Source organism: Varanus komodoensis, unplaced genomic scaffold, assembly GCF_004798865.1.
Source record: "Varanus komodoensis strain SLA01 unplaced genomic scaffold, ASM479886v1 scaffold14_1, whole genome shotgun sequence".
Lineage (NCBI taxonomy): Eukaryota > Metazoa > Chordata > Lepidosauria > Squamata > Varanidae > Varanus > Varanus komodoensis.
In genome coordinates this window covers 11,725,316-11,740,792 of record NW_025335438.1, presented here as the reverse complement: position 1 = coordinate 11,740,792, position 15,477 = coordinate 11,725,316, and the positions used below count along the sequence as shown (strand labels likewise).

General features: G+C 39.0%; 1 protein-coding gene across 11 annotated transcripts in view; it reads left to right on the top strand.

The window, feature by feature from the left end:
* The window catches only part of SULF1 (sulfatase 1), a 144,214-nt gene that overhangs the window by 67,743 nt on the left and 60,994 nt on the right, over positions 1-15,477 (top strand). For 7 of the 11 annotated variants that reach the window (XM_044423840.1, XM_044423836.1, XM_044423832.1 and 4 more), the window contains 3 exons: positions 2,193-2,432; positions 10,417-10,568; positions 12,601-12,770. In XM_044423840.1, the coding sequence (XP_044279775.1) occupies positions 2,193-2,432; positions 10,417-10,568; positions 12,601-12,770 (562 nt within the window). Of the gene's footprint in view, positions 1-2,192; positions 3,436-8,125; positions 8,131-10,416; positions 10,569-12,600; positions 12,771-15,477 lie in introns of those variants that run through there. The other 4 variants (XM_044423838.1, XM_044423837.1, XM_044423839.1 and 1 more) reach the window with 4 other exon arrangements.

Sequence of the window (15,477 nt, the reverse complement as noted above, 5' to 3'; positions counted from 1 at the left end):
ATTCCTGTGCTTCAATCCTCATCAGTCCCTCTCAGCCTGGCCAGTGGTCAGGAATGTTAGGAATTGTGTTCAATTCCCTGGAGCATACCAAATTAGGGAACGCTGTTCTCATCATAGGACTAGTCTACATGTACTAGCCCAAATACGGAAGCATATTGAAACTGCCTCTATATTACACATTCATCATGTAGCTAACACAGAGATGGCTTGTATGACTGGGAATATATCCATGTTATTGCCATTGGCCATCAGGGAATACAGAGACGCTAGCATGTAATACGTTGTATTTGTTTCAGCTACCATACAAAGATTATTTCAAGCAGCTTCCCAAATTGACATACTTTGAGGGGTAACTCTCATTCTCCTGGAAATTGAACAAAATCAAACAGTAACCATCTGCTAGAGTGGAGAACCCTAATATTAGGGATTTATATGGACATTCCTAATCTCTCTGTAAATCAGCATATTAGACTTGCATTGTCTGATTTGAAAGCATGCTTAGTTTCCAAAATGAGCCAATTAAATACAATTTCCACAGGGACTGACTTGTTAGTTTGTTGGAGCAAAATCAACAACTTTTGTGGCAATGTAAAGATTACCATATTTATCATGGTACAAGATTTTATGGGCTAGAATGCACTTCATCAGATGCATGTAGCATAACCCTTAATTAGCTGGTCATATTTCCATAATTGGCCATGTATATGTATGCATGGTTGTTGTTGGGCAGGCTGCAGATGGAGAGAAGTGAGTTCTGGCATTTTTTTCCTCACATTCTACACTTTAACGTAGCCCCCTGAAAAGTCTGTGGTTTTGCAGCTATGTTTTTCATCTTTTTTAAAAAGTACAAACGTGTTTTGCACACTGGCTAGATTATGCAGTGCATGGTTCAAGCATTGAGCTTGAGTAGAAACCTGGTACAGGCTAAGGGCTCTTCCTTTTCTACTATTATGCATTAAGAAAAAGGAGGAAATTATTTACCTCCAAGGAGGACATACAGTATATGCATAAATGTACACATGTTAATTTACAGATAGGGATACACATTTTAAAATAGAATTAAGCTACAACCCAATTAAGCTCTAAACTAGCAGAGGCTGTGAGAAGGTTACCTGCAGGCCTAAAGCATTTGCTGTACATTCCTAGCTGATGGGCAATTCTTAGGCCTCTGCTCTCCTTTCTTATTGTTCATCCTCAAGCAGGTCATGAACAGAATGGCCCATCAAACAGAGGATATCTTCAAACAGAGGCCTGTCTTCCATAACCTTGGATACATAGCCAACAGCTCAAACTAAACTGAAGTTTTTCTTTGCAAAGCAGTTCAGGTCAAGTTTCTTTGAACTTCATAACAATTCATTTTTTCTGGAAAGCAGGTCATGCTTACTTGGGACTAAGCACTATTGATCTTTGTAAATAAATGATGCACCGAAAAAAAAGTTAATACAGATTCTAAATGTAAGACCTGAGCTGAAGAAAACCCTTTGAGTTTGTCCATGTACTGAGGACTTCTGTTTCATTTCAGTGTGTGTGTTTAAAAGTTAACCTAATTTTGGAAAAAATAGTACTGGCATATGTATAATTAAATAGCTATTGGTCACAAGATTCATAAGCTTAACACTAATACTTCACTCATTACCTTGCAACTACCAAAGCAAGAGAGTGTGACTTTGACATAGAAAAGGCATTTTTAATGCTTCAGGAGTTTGCAGACTTACCTTTAAATTACCACTTCTATTTACACTTAAAGTCAAAAAGGCAAATTTCTGATTACATTCCATGTTGATAACATTATTTTATTGGCATTTTAAACCCTTGGTGTTCGTTTATTTTAGCTTAATCCTGTGTCTTATTTTCAAGATGTTGGAATCTGAATTCTTGCTTTTACAAAATGAAACTTTGTCAAAAACAAAATGCTTCAAAATGGTGTGTAGATCTTGAGAGTAAATAGTCCACATCTAAAATTTCAGAGTGTGTGTGTGTGCATCCACACACACGTGCATTCACACACACACACACACCCATAGTTAAAAAGCTCTTCTGGTGAAATTAATTGATACTAAACAATTAATACATTTAGAGATAATGGAGCTACATGGTTATATGTATGTTGGAGGCAAGCTATATGAATGAGTTCAAACTGGGTTTGTTGGTGTGAATGAGCAATAGTTACTCATATGACCGTTTCTGTTTAGGTTCTCTGCAAGTGATGAATAAAACCAGGAAGATAATGGAAAATGGAGGTGCCAGTTTTGTCAATGCATTTGTAACCACCCCAATGTGCTGTCCATCCCGTTCCTCAATGTTGACAGGAAAATATGTTCACAACCACAACATCTATACTAATAATGAGAATTGCTCCTCCCCTTCCTGGCAAGCAACACATGAACCACGTACTTTTGCAGTGTATCTCAACAACACTGGATACAGGACTGGTAAGTAGGGGGCAGCCTTCTGACCACTTGATATAAAGTTTGTTTGCTTTCAGTCTACTGATGCCCTTTAAAATGCAAGATTGGGTCTTGCTGTTGCTTGGATAGGAGATGCATAGTTTGGCAATGCTGAAAAAGGAAACCAGTGAGGAGCCCTGTGTGTAGCATCTTGAGTTCTGCAAGATCAAGATGGTACGTAGACACAGTAAATAATAAAGGATAATGTGAAATTCTTATTTTTAGAGCACCATTATACAAAAGTGTGCAATTAAAGGCCTAATACTCTTTAAACAGACAAATTTGGTAGAGGTACAAGTGGGTCTGAGCAAAAATGGAAGTGGGTCCCGGAAGCAAAAATGATGAAAGAGTGGTCATGCTTTGGGTACGTCATGAGAAAGCAAGATTCACTGGAGAACTCAGGAAGTCCAAATATGAGATAGATCCATTCTCTAAAGAAGCCAAAACCTTGAGTTTACAAGGGCTGAGCAGGGCTATCATGGACAGGTCCTCTTGGAAGGCATTCATTCATAGGGTCATCATATGCGGGAAACAACTTGATGGCACATAACAACAAAGAAAGATTTGTTTAGTGAGTGTTGCAATGTGAACTTAGCTGATTTGCACTTTCTGAAGTAATATACAGAATGAAACAAATTTATACTTCAGTATTCAAGGTCTGCTGAATTTTACAATGCAATTCTTCAGTTGAAACAAATGGATATAAACATGTAACCTTTAGATGAAAGTGTGTGCAAAATAATATATTTGTATATATATTTACGAAAATGTCATACATAATAGAATGTCATGAGAAATTGGTTACAAAAATGCTTATATTAGGAGAAATGTACACCAAAATGCATATAAATGTTCAAGTAATTTTTTTTTCAAACTCAGCAACTGATCAGAAGATGGAAGGAAATTAACTTAAAAGCATAAAAATCAGAAACTATGCAAAGGGTCATTCACTCCTAGAGATTAGATGAATCACTGGCGATCAGCCATGGTAGGTAAATGTAACAGTCATGTCTATAGACAGTAGACCTCCTAGGCTCAAACTATATAGTACATTAAAGCAAGGGTAGGCAACTTGTTACCAACAGAATCTGGAGGTTCCATAGTCAGCAGCATGATGTATTCACTCTGAGAATCAGTCTGAACTTGAGCTACCTATCCCCAAAATAGGTTCCGCACCATGGGTAGCTCCTTTACATCTTAAACTGAAAGCTGCTGTTGAAACCTTTCTGCTGTTGGAGCCCCAGCTACTACTGTTTATGGTTCTTCACATGTTTTGGCCTACAATTCTCATTTGTCCTCATGGTAGATATACTGGCTATGGCTGATGGGAGTTATAGGCCAAAAAAGGAGGCCACAGGTTCTTCATTCCTGCATTCCTGCATTAAAGATGTATGTTGCAGCAGCGTGTATTTTTTTTTTTTCATTATGGAAAATTAAGCATGGGGAACCTGATCTTGATTGTGACCCTAGCATAATGTTTAGGGGCTTTAGCCCTTTTTTGTCTTCCTTCTTTTTCTTCTCCTTCTAAGCTCCCTATTCTTCTATATAGGGGGCTTGGACCTTCAATTTGCATTACCGAAAGATAACCCATTTGTTTGGATGCACACTTGCCAATCCAAATTGCAGGCTTAGGGCCCTGCTTGGGATCAGGATGATGTAAAGGTGTGGGAGAAGGGCTGTTGCATTTATACACAATTTGGGAGGACTGTATTACATTTGGGTTGCTAATGCACAGAACTAAATACTCGCCTATACAGATCTTAACAGCTGTTTCTTCTGATCTTAAGGTCAGTGATGAATGATGCAGTCACAAATAAACATTTGTATTAATTCATTTATTTTTGAACCTTCCAAAAGCCAATGATCTCTGGGCAGTTTACAACAGTTCTTAAAACAGGACTGAAATGCAATAAAACAACTGTAAAATTTTTCCAAAATGCAAAATTTAAAAACAGTTTAACAGCTAACAATTTTTAACACCAAGTAGACCTGCAAAAAACATGTGTCCTGAGTACCTGCTTCAAGCTATCCTCAGTTATCTTCAAATGCTTTGACACAAAGAGCTGTTTTCACTTGGCCCCAAAAGGATAACAAATTTGGCATCAGACAGGCTTCGGGGGGGATATCATTCTACAGCTGATGGCCCCCACTGAGAAGATGCTCTCTCTTGCTGCCACGCTCCAAACCTCCCTTAAGGTGGAACTCAGATGAAGACCTCAGGTGTTCTACTACAGAAAAATGTGAAAAGGTCGTGCAAAATGTATCATTTGTCTTTGGACTGTATCTGATTCATTGTTTAATTGTTTTGTTTTATGTTTCAACCATGCAGCAATATTTTCCTTATGCCTACACTAAATATCCTTCCTTGCATATTTGAGAAGGGCCTTAGCCTATGCTCCACTTTGTTAGGGCAATGGAATTTCTTTTAGTAGTGGAATTGTGACATCGCCATCACCACCATCACCATCATCTTTATATCCCACTTTTTTCCTCTTAGAAGGAACTAAAGACAGTTTATATACTCTTCCTCTACTTTTCTACCTTGTGGTTCACCACCCAGAGTGTTTCACCTATTGGGTAGCATAGAAAAGAAATACTCCATTCTGTCCTCCAACAACCCTGTGAGGTAGGTTAAGCTGAGAGTCTGTGACTTGCTCAAAGTCACCAGAGTGCTTCATAATTGAGCAGGGACTAGAAGCCAGATCTTTTGAGTCCCACACCAGTCCAGCACATCACATTTGGCTTGCAATGCTGAAGCTGCCCACACATCATTATGCTACAAAGGCAATGGGTAGTATCCAGCGGTGTCATTCCTCATTACGTATCTTGAATAAGAACTAGCACAAATGTATTGCATGAATTTGATAAAATTCTTTTCAACCCTCATTTGTCACGTCCCCACATGTTGTATAGTGTTAAATGTAGATCTTTTCTGTGGAAAATTTCAGTTCATTTTAATTGATGGTATTTATGCATGAATACTTTTCTGTTTCATAACAGCTATCATGGTTTAAAAAAAAAACCCTTTGCATGACTCGACACTTGGCAACTGAGCCCTGTTTCACACATTTATACCGTCTACATGTCTGTCACTGAGGGGAAAATATGCCCTACAGATAACTTCCATGTGGGAAGCCATTTGCAAATCAACTCCAGATGGGTTAGGCCAATTATGATGGAAAGTGTTTGCTTGCATGTTTAAAATCATCCTGAGCACTAAAAGGCCTTCTTAACACATGTTCTGTCCTGTATGAAAAGACAAAAGCTCTGAGGGTGATGCATGCAATCAAAAGAAGCACAAGGAAACCAATAAAGTACCTAAAAATCAAAAATAAATTGACAACTGCAGCAATGGCAGTATTTTAAAAGGAGACGATAAAGATCAAGGCCATTACAAATCTTAAAATGTATAAGTGCACAGAAGAGGAATCTTAGAACACAGTTTGCCTGCTTTGTTCTATTTATATCCCACTGTTTTTCCTTCAGGAAATCTAAGGAAGCTTACATGTTCCTCCTTCTCCCCATTTTATTTTCACAACAAACATGTAAAGTAGATTTGGCTGAATTGCTGGACCGAATTGTCCTGAGTCCCAATCCAATGCTCTAAGCACTATACCATTCACTGCTTCTCTTTAAACTTATTATTTAAAGTAGAATAGGTAGCAAGCTAAAAAATGAAATGGGTTGAAAGGATTAAAAGCAAAAAACAACATCCTCTGCCTAGCACTGGGAAGAGAGTAGAGGGCATGCCAGGCAAACGTCTGTGATTGGGGCATTCTTCCACTTGGGAGTTACCACAAAAAAGGCTCACAAACATGTAGCCAGTTGTCAACATGCATGGGCATTTGAAAGCAGTTCCACCATACGACTGCTGGGTCATCCTTGGGAATGGTGGTACTTCTGTGCTGGAATCATCATGTTACTACAGATAGTTGGAGCAGGGCAATCTTGGGGTCTGGGATGAAAGTCCCTCATTCATGCTTTCGCATAAGCATTAGTTCAAAATGGTCATGAGTGCAACAACTATGACAATTCCAGACTGTTTTTCTGAGTGTAGCAGTTCAACCAGCCTTCCACAGCTTGCTGCCCTACCAATATTTTGGCTTTTGACTCCCAACAGTACAAAGAAGCATGGCTGATGGTCAGGAATGATGGTTACTGTAGTCCAAAATACTAGCAGAGCACCAGGTTGGGAAAGGCTGAAGTAAAGGGTTGTTAGGAAATTAGACCTCTCACCTTCAGATGATGTATGCAGTTTCTGAATGAAGTTGGGAAATCAGATGCTGCATTGAGAGCAGCAGCCATGACCAACTGCCATCTAAATCCAAATGGGTATGAAAACTCCAATGAAGTACTTAGTTTTCTTTTTCATAAAGTATGTTACTGTTTTATGATGTTTTATCTTATACTTTGAGGAACTTCAGTAAAGCCAAGTGTAAATTTAAGGAAGGACAGTGTATTTTTCCTCTGATCACTTCCTCATTTGTCACTAAGTGCCTCTTAATTGCGTGAGTATCAAGTATAATAATTGTTCTTTTTGCTAAGGACTGCTGTTTACACAAGCTTAATTGGGCATATTCAAAGAGGCTGCCATTATTCCAAGCTGGCAAAGTATGTTACATGTGTTTAAACAATGGCACTGTGTCCTGGGAACAGTTAGCAGAATTGCCAGTATGCAGATAAAATCTGTCTCATTAAAGTGAAAAAAAAAAATCTACATTTATCTTTGCTGCTACCCCGTGGGCAAGATTAGATACCATAATGAAAAGATGTTCCTTGAAATGGTATGACTTTTTAATGAGACATTTAATCCATTCAACTGTACTTGGGATTTTATTAATTATACAAACAGAAATGACTTCCGATTTCTCCTTGCTTCTGTTTCTAAATATGTTGGTTGCCTGAGGCCATTGTGAATAGTACTCAGACATGAGCAAGTCAGAAAATTTTGCAGTTGCAGCTAGTTGCAGCATGCCACTTGGCTTTCTTGTTTGTTTGTTCATTAGCCAAGTATCAAAGAACATGAGATAAGCAAATACTAGAACTACAGAAAATGTCGAAGACTAATGCTGAAGAGGCTGGGTAAATATATAGCCTATTTGTTATTTTGCTGCACAGATGACACCAGTCTATATATTATTAACCTGTTTAGATGTGGTACAGCTCCCCATGAAAACTCCCTTCTGGGTAAGGCCAAAACTGGGCCTATCTTGAGGTGAAGTGAGGCAGCAGATGCTGTGGGGGGGAGGGTGTTGTGATGAAGTATTGAAGGACAGAGCTGTGTTCGTCCTGTCCCCTAAGCTAGCCTCTTTCCCTCATGTGCAGTGGTGGACACTGCCCTCTTCCCAGAGTTAATGTGAAATTGAAATGACAGAGTTAATGTGAAATTGAAATGAATTTTCCTCTGTACATGGAAAGGGAGGCAGCAGTACCATTGGTCTTTTGCAGAATGTCAAGCATCTCGCATTTCATCATCTGTTAACTGGTAGAATTAGATTTTTTAAACCAGACTTTTGTTCTGTTTGTATTAATTTACATCAGTGCTAATGGATCCTTGCACACATTTGCAAATGAGCTACATTGTTGTAAACTGTCCAGGGAGCTTCAGCTACGGGGCAAGATAGAAATGAAATAGTGATAGTAATCTGTACCAGTCCATTAGAATCAGTGCATTTGTGCAAGTGTATATTAGTGCTAAGGTGCACTTGCACTGATGCACTAATGTGAAATAGTACAAATCCCCCCTTCCAGTGAAAAGCTGGTCTACACGTTTGCAGAATTCACATTACCAGAAGAAGCTAGCCCACTGTGCAATCTGCAAGTCAGATTCATAGAAATCCAGACTCACTGAATCCACCGAGGATTTCTCCATCATTCCTAGGCAGGGGTAGCCTCTTGTCTTGAGGCAGAAACATGTATTACGAGTAGGCCAGCTTGACTGCATTGAACTTAAGGCAGCAACACATTTTGTTACCCGAAGCAAAGGATTGGCCAAATATCTTTTGCTGCCTGATGCAAAAGACAAAATATACCTGTGTCTGCTGCACCACCACTCCCAATTCTACATACAGAAGCTGAGTATTCAACACAATCAATTTAGGAAATTTAGAAAGAGTTACATCTTTGAGTTTGTTCTTCAATATCCATATTTGGGGTATATAGTGGGAAACCCAATTCAGAATAGGTTCCCTATTTTTGCTTTTAAGAAAATACGTGTATCTGCTAGATTGGGTCCCCAGATATTGTTGGAGTACAACTTTCCATTCCATGTCCACTTGTCCTGCCAGATGGGGATAGTGGGAGCTGTAATTCAGCAATATAACATGAAGTTGTGAATCACTGCAGAACTACACCAAACTGGCAGGAAGGCTGGGAAGCAAAATGGTCTCATATTTGCTTTTCCTTGCAAAATATGGTCCATCAAACTTAAACTGAATTAATTAGACTTACAAAGTATGAGGTGGATTAGTTTATTGTTCTTCTGTGTGCTACTTAATGATACAGATTCTTTGAAAAATCAGGGAATTCATCTGAATTCCTGCTTCAAAGTTTAATAGTTTGGCTGAGCTCTACCTGGCTGTTCTTCCCAGGTGTTGAGAAGTTCTGATCACTTCTATAGAAGCTGACTTTACCAAGGCTGGGACACAACAACTGACAAAATTGAGTTTTTAAATTAATTTTAATTAAGTTATAATTAACATTATATAATTATCAACTCGAACAATGTGTGCTAGCTCTGAGAAAGGCTCAGAAAGTAGCCACAGAGGGGAGGGTTTCCCAGGTGATTTTATTCTTCCTTTTACAGGTCAGTTTTACTGCATATTTACTGCTTTTAAATTTATTTTAATGTTGATTTGTTTATATGATATTTGTATTTTGTTTTGCTTTATGCTTTATTGTAAACCACCCATATTATTATTTTGTATTACTACTAATAATAGTAATACAAAAATCCCTAGGAGTTAAATGACAAATTCTACTTTTGTTTACATTATTAATCCTGGACAAATATATCACAGTTCTGCAACCATCCCAAAAATATAATTAATCTTTACATCTTTTTTTGTTATGCAGTTTCTTACCCATCCTTTGTTTTATTTAACATTTTGATAATTATTCTTTTGCTTCCAGGTGCTTCCAATTGTACTCATTGCTCCAAAGAGCAATTTAGCAGAAATTAGGTGTAACAAGTTTTCTTGTATTGTGAAATTGTATGTGGTAGCATTCTGTGCCAAATGTTACTATCCCATTGGCTCAAAGAGAGACATTTTTGGTGTTTCAGGTTTTGTCTACTAGCACCAAAGCTGAAATGGATGTATTAACAATTGTGTTTCTTCTTCTTGAATGATTTTCAACCATCCTGAAAGTTGTGTCTAAACCATGGACTTTTAAGCAAAAGTGACACTTTACCACCAACCAGGGTGGGAAACAAGTTGAGGCACCCCATTCAGCTAGATGGCATCTGCAGGTGTCCCTCAGTGGGGTAATGTGCAACATGGAGCTCCAGCTAGTACTACATTTTTGGGTTTGCATTGCCTAAATGTGTTCTCAATGGAAAAATATGCAGTGAAGGTCAAGTGACCTTAGCCATGACTGGAAAGATTCAACAGTTTCCTCAGCCAGGACTTCTTCACCCCTTCTGCACCCCAATGGGGAAAGACAGTGCCTCAGGGGCAATCACCATTTCTGACCAATGATCATGAGGACTTCTAGCCTTGAGCAGGGCCCATGGAAGAATGCTGGGGGTGGAGCCTGGGCAAGAGGTGAGCCTGCACAAGGAGCCAAGTCTTAGCAGGCCAAACAGGGAATTTGTGGGGTAGATTAGGTTCACCATTGCTATCAATTAATGGTCATGCTCTCAAGATCTACTGTACAAATGTCTGTTCATCTCTGAATTGAGCATGACCCAGACTGCAGATCCACATAGACATGTACAGGCAGCTTAAATTTTGCTCTTCTCCTTTCACAGCTTTTTTTGGAAAATACCTCAATGAATACAACGGCAGCTACATCCCTCCTGGTTGGCGGGAGTGGGTTGGATTAATCAAGAACTCTCGCTTCTATAATTATACTATTTGTCGCAATGGCCTCAAAGAGAAGCATGGATTTGAATATGCAAAGGTATCATACAGATATGTTACTTTTGTATCAGGTGGCATCTGTAAAACTTCTCTTTTATTTTAGGATGGGGGAGCTGGTGTATCCAAGTTAGCATCACTTCAGTGTAGCAGTTGCCCTGAATTTAGTGTGTTGACTTGCATGGCCAGGACATTCTTGAAGTGTACCTGTAAAAGAAAGTACACTCCACAATCAGCAATGCTTATCTTTTATAATAATGTAGATATACTCAAAGCTCATGAAGCCTGGACACCAAAGAGTATCTCTAGCAACACACACACAGACACACACCTTTTTATGAAAAGTAGTTGATTTTATCTTTCCGTAGACTTATGGCCATAATGGCAGGTTCACCCACCATATGCAAACTCTTTGTTTCGCAGTATGTCTTTGATATTTTCTTATGTGCCACAAAAGCAGGAAGTACCATATCATCCATGTACCTGATTTTGGAGGTTTGAAAGATTTCCCCCCTCAAAATTCCACTTCTAGAAACAGCCCCCAAAATACGACTTCAAGAGGTAAACTGAGACTCAGATATAACATATTTAATGAAAAACAGAAGAAGGAAGAATACCATTAGTGGATACCTCCATACAGCTCTAAGCAAACCACTTTTGGCTTGAGGAGTAGTTGGTGAGTTATCTGGGGGCAGGTTGGTTCTTCAAGAGAAGTGAAAAATTAATCACAGCTGTTTGGGTTACTCTGGCACTGTTGTGTGAAACACATCCAGCATCCTTTTAATGTTGCTTTTACAGCTGTTCAGGGCTCTCTATTCACATCATGTGATTGATTACTTATGCCTGGAACTGTCTGGAATTGCATACATAGTCTTGGGACTCTTTAGTGGACTTCACACCCATTCTTTGGTCCAAAATGGAAAGTTTAAAGGTGGCAGGTGGCTTAATTACAAAGTTCTTACTTATTTAGTTTTGTTCCTTCCTCTTGCTGTTTTCTTGCCTCTGTTTACTACCTTGGCTGTAAGTTAAGCCAGGTTTTTAGCAGGGTGCTACTTTGACATCAGCAATTGTGCTGCTCTAAATGATACTGTTCAGACAGAGCACTGTGCCTGTTATGAGGCATAAGTGTTAATGTTAACTGTAGAGTTTAAAAAACAAGTTAGCTTCAAGCCATTGTCAAGATGAATCCCTGTGCTGTGGCAATGGAACAAAGAAGTGGAAATTTCTTCCCTGTGGCTGTGCCAGAAGAGAAGAGAGGAGGTGTGCAAACCTTATGCTTGTCCTCAGTACACTAAACTGTGGTTCAGTGTAAAGTCTGAATTGGGCCATTACTATTTTACACAAAGACAAAAAAGAAGATGGTGAAGATCCTTGGGTGCTTTTATATGTTGCCTATTCCATGTATCAAGTGCATACTGGAAGATAATGTATTAGACTCATCTCTGATTTGCACGCCTGGAGAACCAGGATAGAGTAGTGGCAGAAGTGTTGGACTGGCACTTGGGAGATCTGGATTCTACTCCCCACTCAGCCATGAAGCTAAATGGGTGACTTTGGGCCAGTACTGACTCTCAACCTAACCTATCTCACAGGGTTGTTATATGGGTTAAATGGAGAGAAGGACCATGTATGCCCCATGGGTTCTTTGCAAGAGCAAAACAGAAGGCTATAAATGTAATAATACAGCTTAATCCTCCTGTCTCTATACGGTTTCCCAATGAGTGTAATAATAATCTGCTTCACAAGGTTGATGTAAAGTTACTTTTCCATACAGTTCTTCCTACTACTTGTTGCCCTTCTTAATGCCTTTTGCTATAGTTCTGCCTTGCAATCTGTATTGTTAATCCCTCTTGGAACACATCCTTCTTTGGATCTGGGCAAAGTCTTGGCTTTGAAACAGAACCACAGACATTGCCTGGGAATTGTCTTCATCACTAACCCAACTTTTGAAATCAGAGCCTGACAGAAATCACATTCACTCTTAATTTGCCATAGCAGAATAAAATGATATAATGGATTTTGGTGATATTTGATACCCTTGGCAAATGCTGTTTTGTGCTGAATGTTTGTTTCAGGACTATTTCACAGATTTAATCACTAATGACAGCATTAATTATTTCAAAACTTCTAAGAAGACATATCCCCATAGACCTATAATGATGGTAATCAGCCATGCTGCCCCTCATGGCCCTGAGGACTCTGCACCACAATTCTCTGAGCTCTATCCAAATGCTTCCCAGCACATGTAAGTTATGCGATAGAGTAACAATATGATGATTTTTGCACTGTTGTTTACTTTGCACAGCATTGTTCTTTAGACTAAAGAAATTGAATTTTCTAAATTGTCGTATTGTTAAGCTTTGCAGTAATAAATCCACAATTTTCTTTTCAGAGTTTGTATTTATCTTTGCCTCTTTGACAACTAGCTATTTTGTATTTTTTAGAGATTTCAGTGTTTCTGTTTAATGAGAGTGTAATGCTAGTGAGCAGCTTTACACAAAACTAATAAAAATAAATAAAGGCATATATTCCAGTTTTTCCTACTTCTGCTGTGTCAGTTCCTATGTTCTTGTACAGAACATAGTCACTAGTCTTGCCTTTTGCAGATGTCTTGTTAAAATCTTGCCAATGTGACTTGCCATGTTTTAGGATTTGGTTTTCTCACCATTGAATATAGACTCTGATTAAGTTGGCTCCTTCTGTCTATACAGTGCTGCAACTGCCGTTTCACATAACACAGTTCCTTCAAGTCTGTGCATGGCATTATAGGGCAATATGTTTGTCTATATTTCTAAGAAAAAGTACATATAGTATATTTATGTACTATAAATAGCAGGCAAAGCAGAGCTCTCTGCAACATGTAGTAATGGAAAGGGATATTTGGAAAGAATTCTTGTAGAAATATTTTGGATATGCGTATATTCATCTGTGAACAGTTGGACAGTATGTTGAGAAAAGTTGTCTTATTCTTAGTGTTATATCAGCTGTGTGTATATGTGTTCATGTAAAGGAGAATTCAACCTGCAATAAGTAGTCATGGCAGCAATGAACTCCTGAGCTTCCCCAAATAAAACAACCTCAGCATGGAAGTTAAGATCCCCCAGAGCAATCATCTTGGGGATCTTCAATTCCAAGTCTGAGACAATCTCTCTTAGTTCAGGCAGGAAACCTGATGGGCAGCAGGGTGGTAAGTACACCAGCAGAATCCCTGCCTCAGGCACCCAGCAGAAGGTATAAGCACTGAAGGCCCATACTCAAGTGAACAGGAAGCCTAGAGAGGGGCATTGTGTTCCTGTAAACCACAACCACTCCCCTTCACTGGACCTTGAGCTGATGCTGTACCAAGTACCCAGGAAAGCACAGCTGAGTGAGAGTGGCCTATCCCAGTTCACACACCCAGGTCTCAGTGATGCAAGCCAGGTCAGCCCTCTCATCTACAATCAAGTCATGAATGAGGGAAGTCTTATTCTGGGCTGACCTGGCATTCCACCAGACCTAATGGCAAGCTGGTAAGGCTACCAAGAATAATCTGGGTGAGGGGAAGAACCAGAAAAAGGGATAGCTGTGAGGTATCTGTCCCCACTTTTCTTCAACTGCCTCACTGAAGCCACCATGCCATACCTCTTCCTACTGTGACCACAGTAATGGGGACACCCCATTGCTCCCCAAAGCTAGAAAAATTAATGGTTATAGCAACTCTTGGAAAGCTTGCGTAACTTGGAATGCAATTGCATGAGATTCTTAAAATAGTCTGTTTTCAAACAAGCAAGTAATATGGTCAAGTATTATATTCAATTTTGAACAAATGTATGCAAAACTGATTTCCACAGGTGTTTCTGTGAATGTGGAAGCATTTGTTCAGTGTAGTTTCTAGTGTCCAGGATGAGCTCACATCATCATGTTTGGATTAATATTTTGAATCACAGTCCAGCAAAAGCATAACCAGATCTGTTCTATGGGTTTTTAGTGGAAGCATATGCATAAGATTGAGTATATACTTTAATCCTTCCCAATTAAACTTGTGTAACATTTGGCTAGATTATTTGATAAAGCCGCAGCTATGAATGAATATCACTTCCCAGGTGTATGATATTCAAAGCTCCTGTATAGCCTGAAGTGCCTGATCCTGTGTAATTTTGACTGCTAAGCAGGGTCAGGCCTGGTTGAAATCTGGATGGGTGACTTAAATGCTGTGAACTGCCCAGAGAGGTTCAGCTATCAGTGGTACAGAAATGTAAGGATAAGGATAATATTCAACAAGTTCCTGTTAAAAAAGAGTTCTGCAGTTCAGAACACAGTGACTGATATACTATCATCTGGTAGGAAACCAATGTCTGTGTTTCTCCTTCCCAATCTGAGACGAATGACTGACCTTGCCATAGTGCTACTTCACAGGTACAGTTACAGGATACCTTCCCTGGCCCTCCTACCATGTTTCCCCAAAAATTAGACTAGGTCTCATATTAATTTTTACTCCAAAAGATGCATTAGGACTTATTTTCAGCTGATGTCTTATTTTTTTTCTTACAAAAGCCATAAGATTCTTGCCCCAAGAGTCCTCCATGATTCCTTTCTTGTCCTCGATGGAATAGCTCTTTCTTTTTGCACCCATCTTGCATTTTTCATCCATGCATTAAGTACGTCCGTTACAACACACGACATATTGATGTTATTTGCGCACTGTGTCTGTGCTCTGGTCATTCAGCAGTAAGTCTCAGTTTCATCTGTTTACATAGGCATTTACCTCTCATCCAAAGGTGCCCACTTCAGGCTTAATTATAATGTATATTATCATTTATTTTAAATATTGATGTCAATAATATTATTTATATTTAATGATATACTAACATTATTATTTTATAATTCAATACATCTCTCGTGTGTTGCAATGGATGTACTACTGTGTTTCCCTGTACATCTGGCTGACAATCTTAACTGGGCTTATTTTTGGG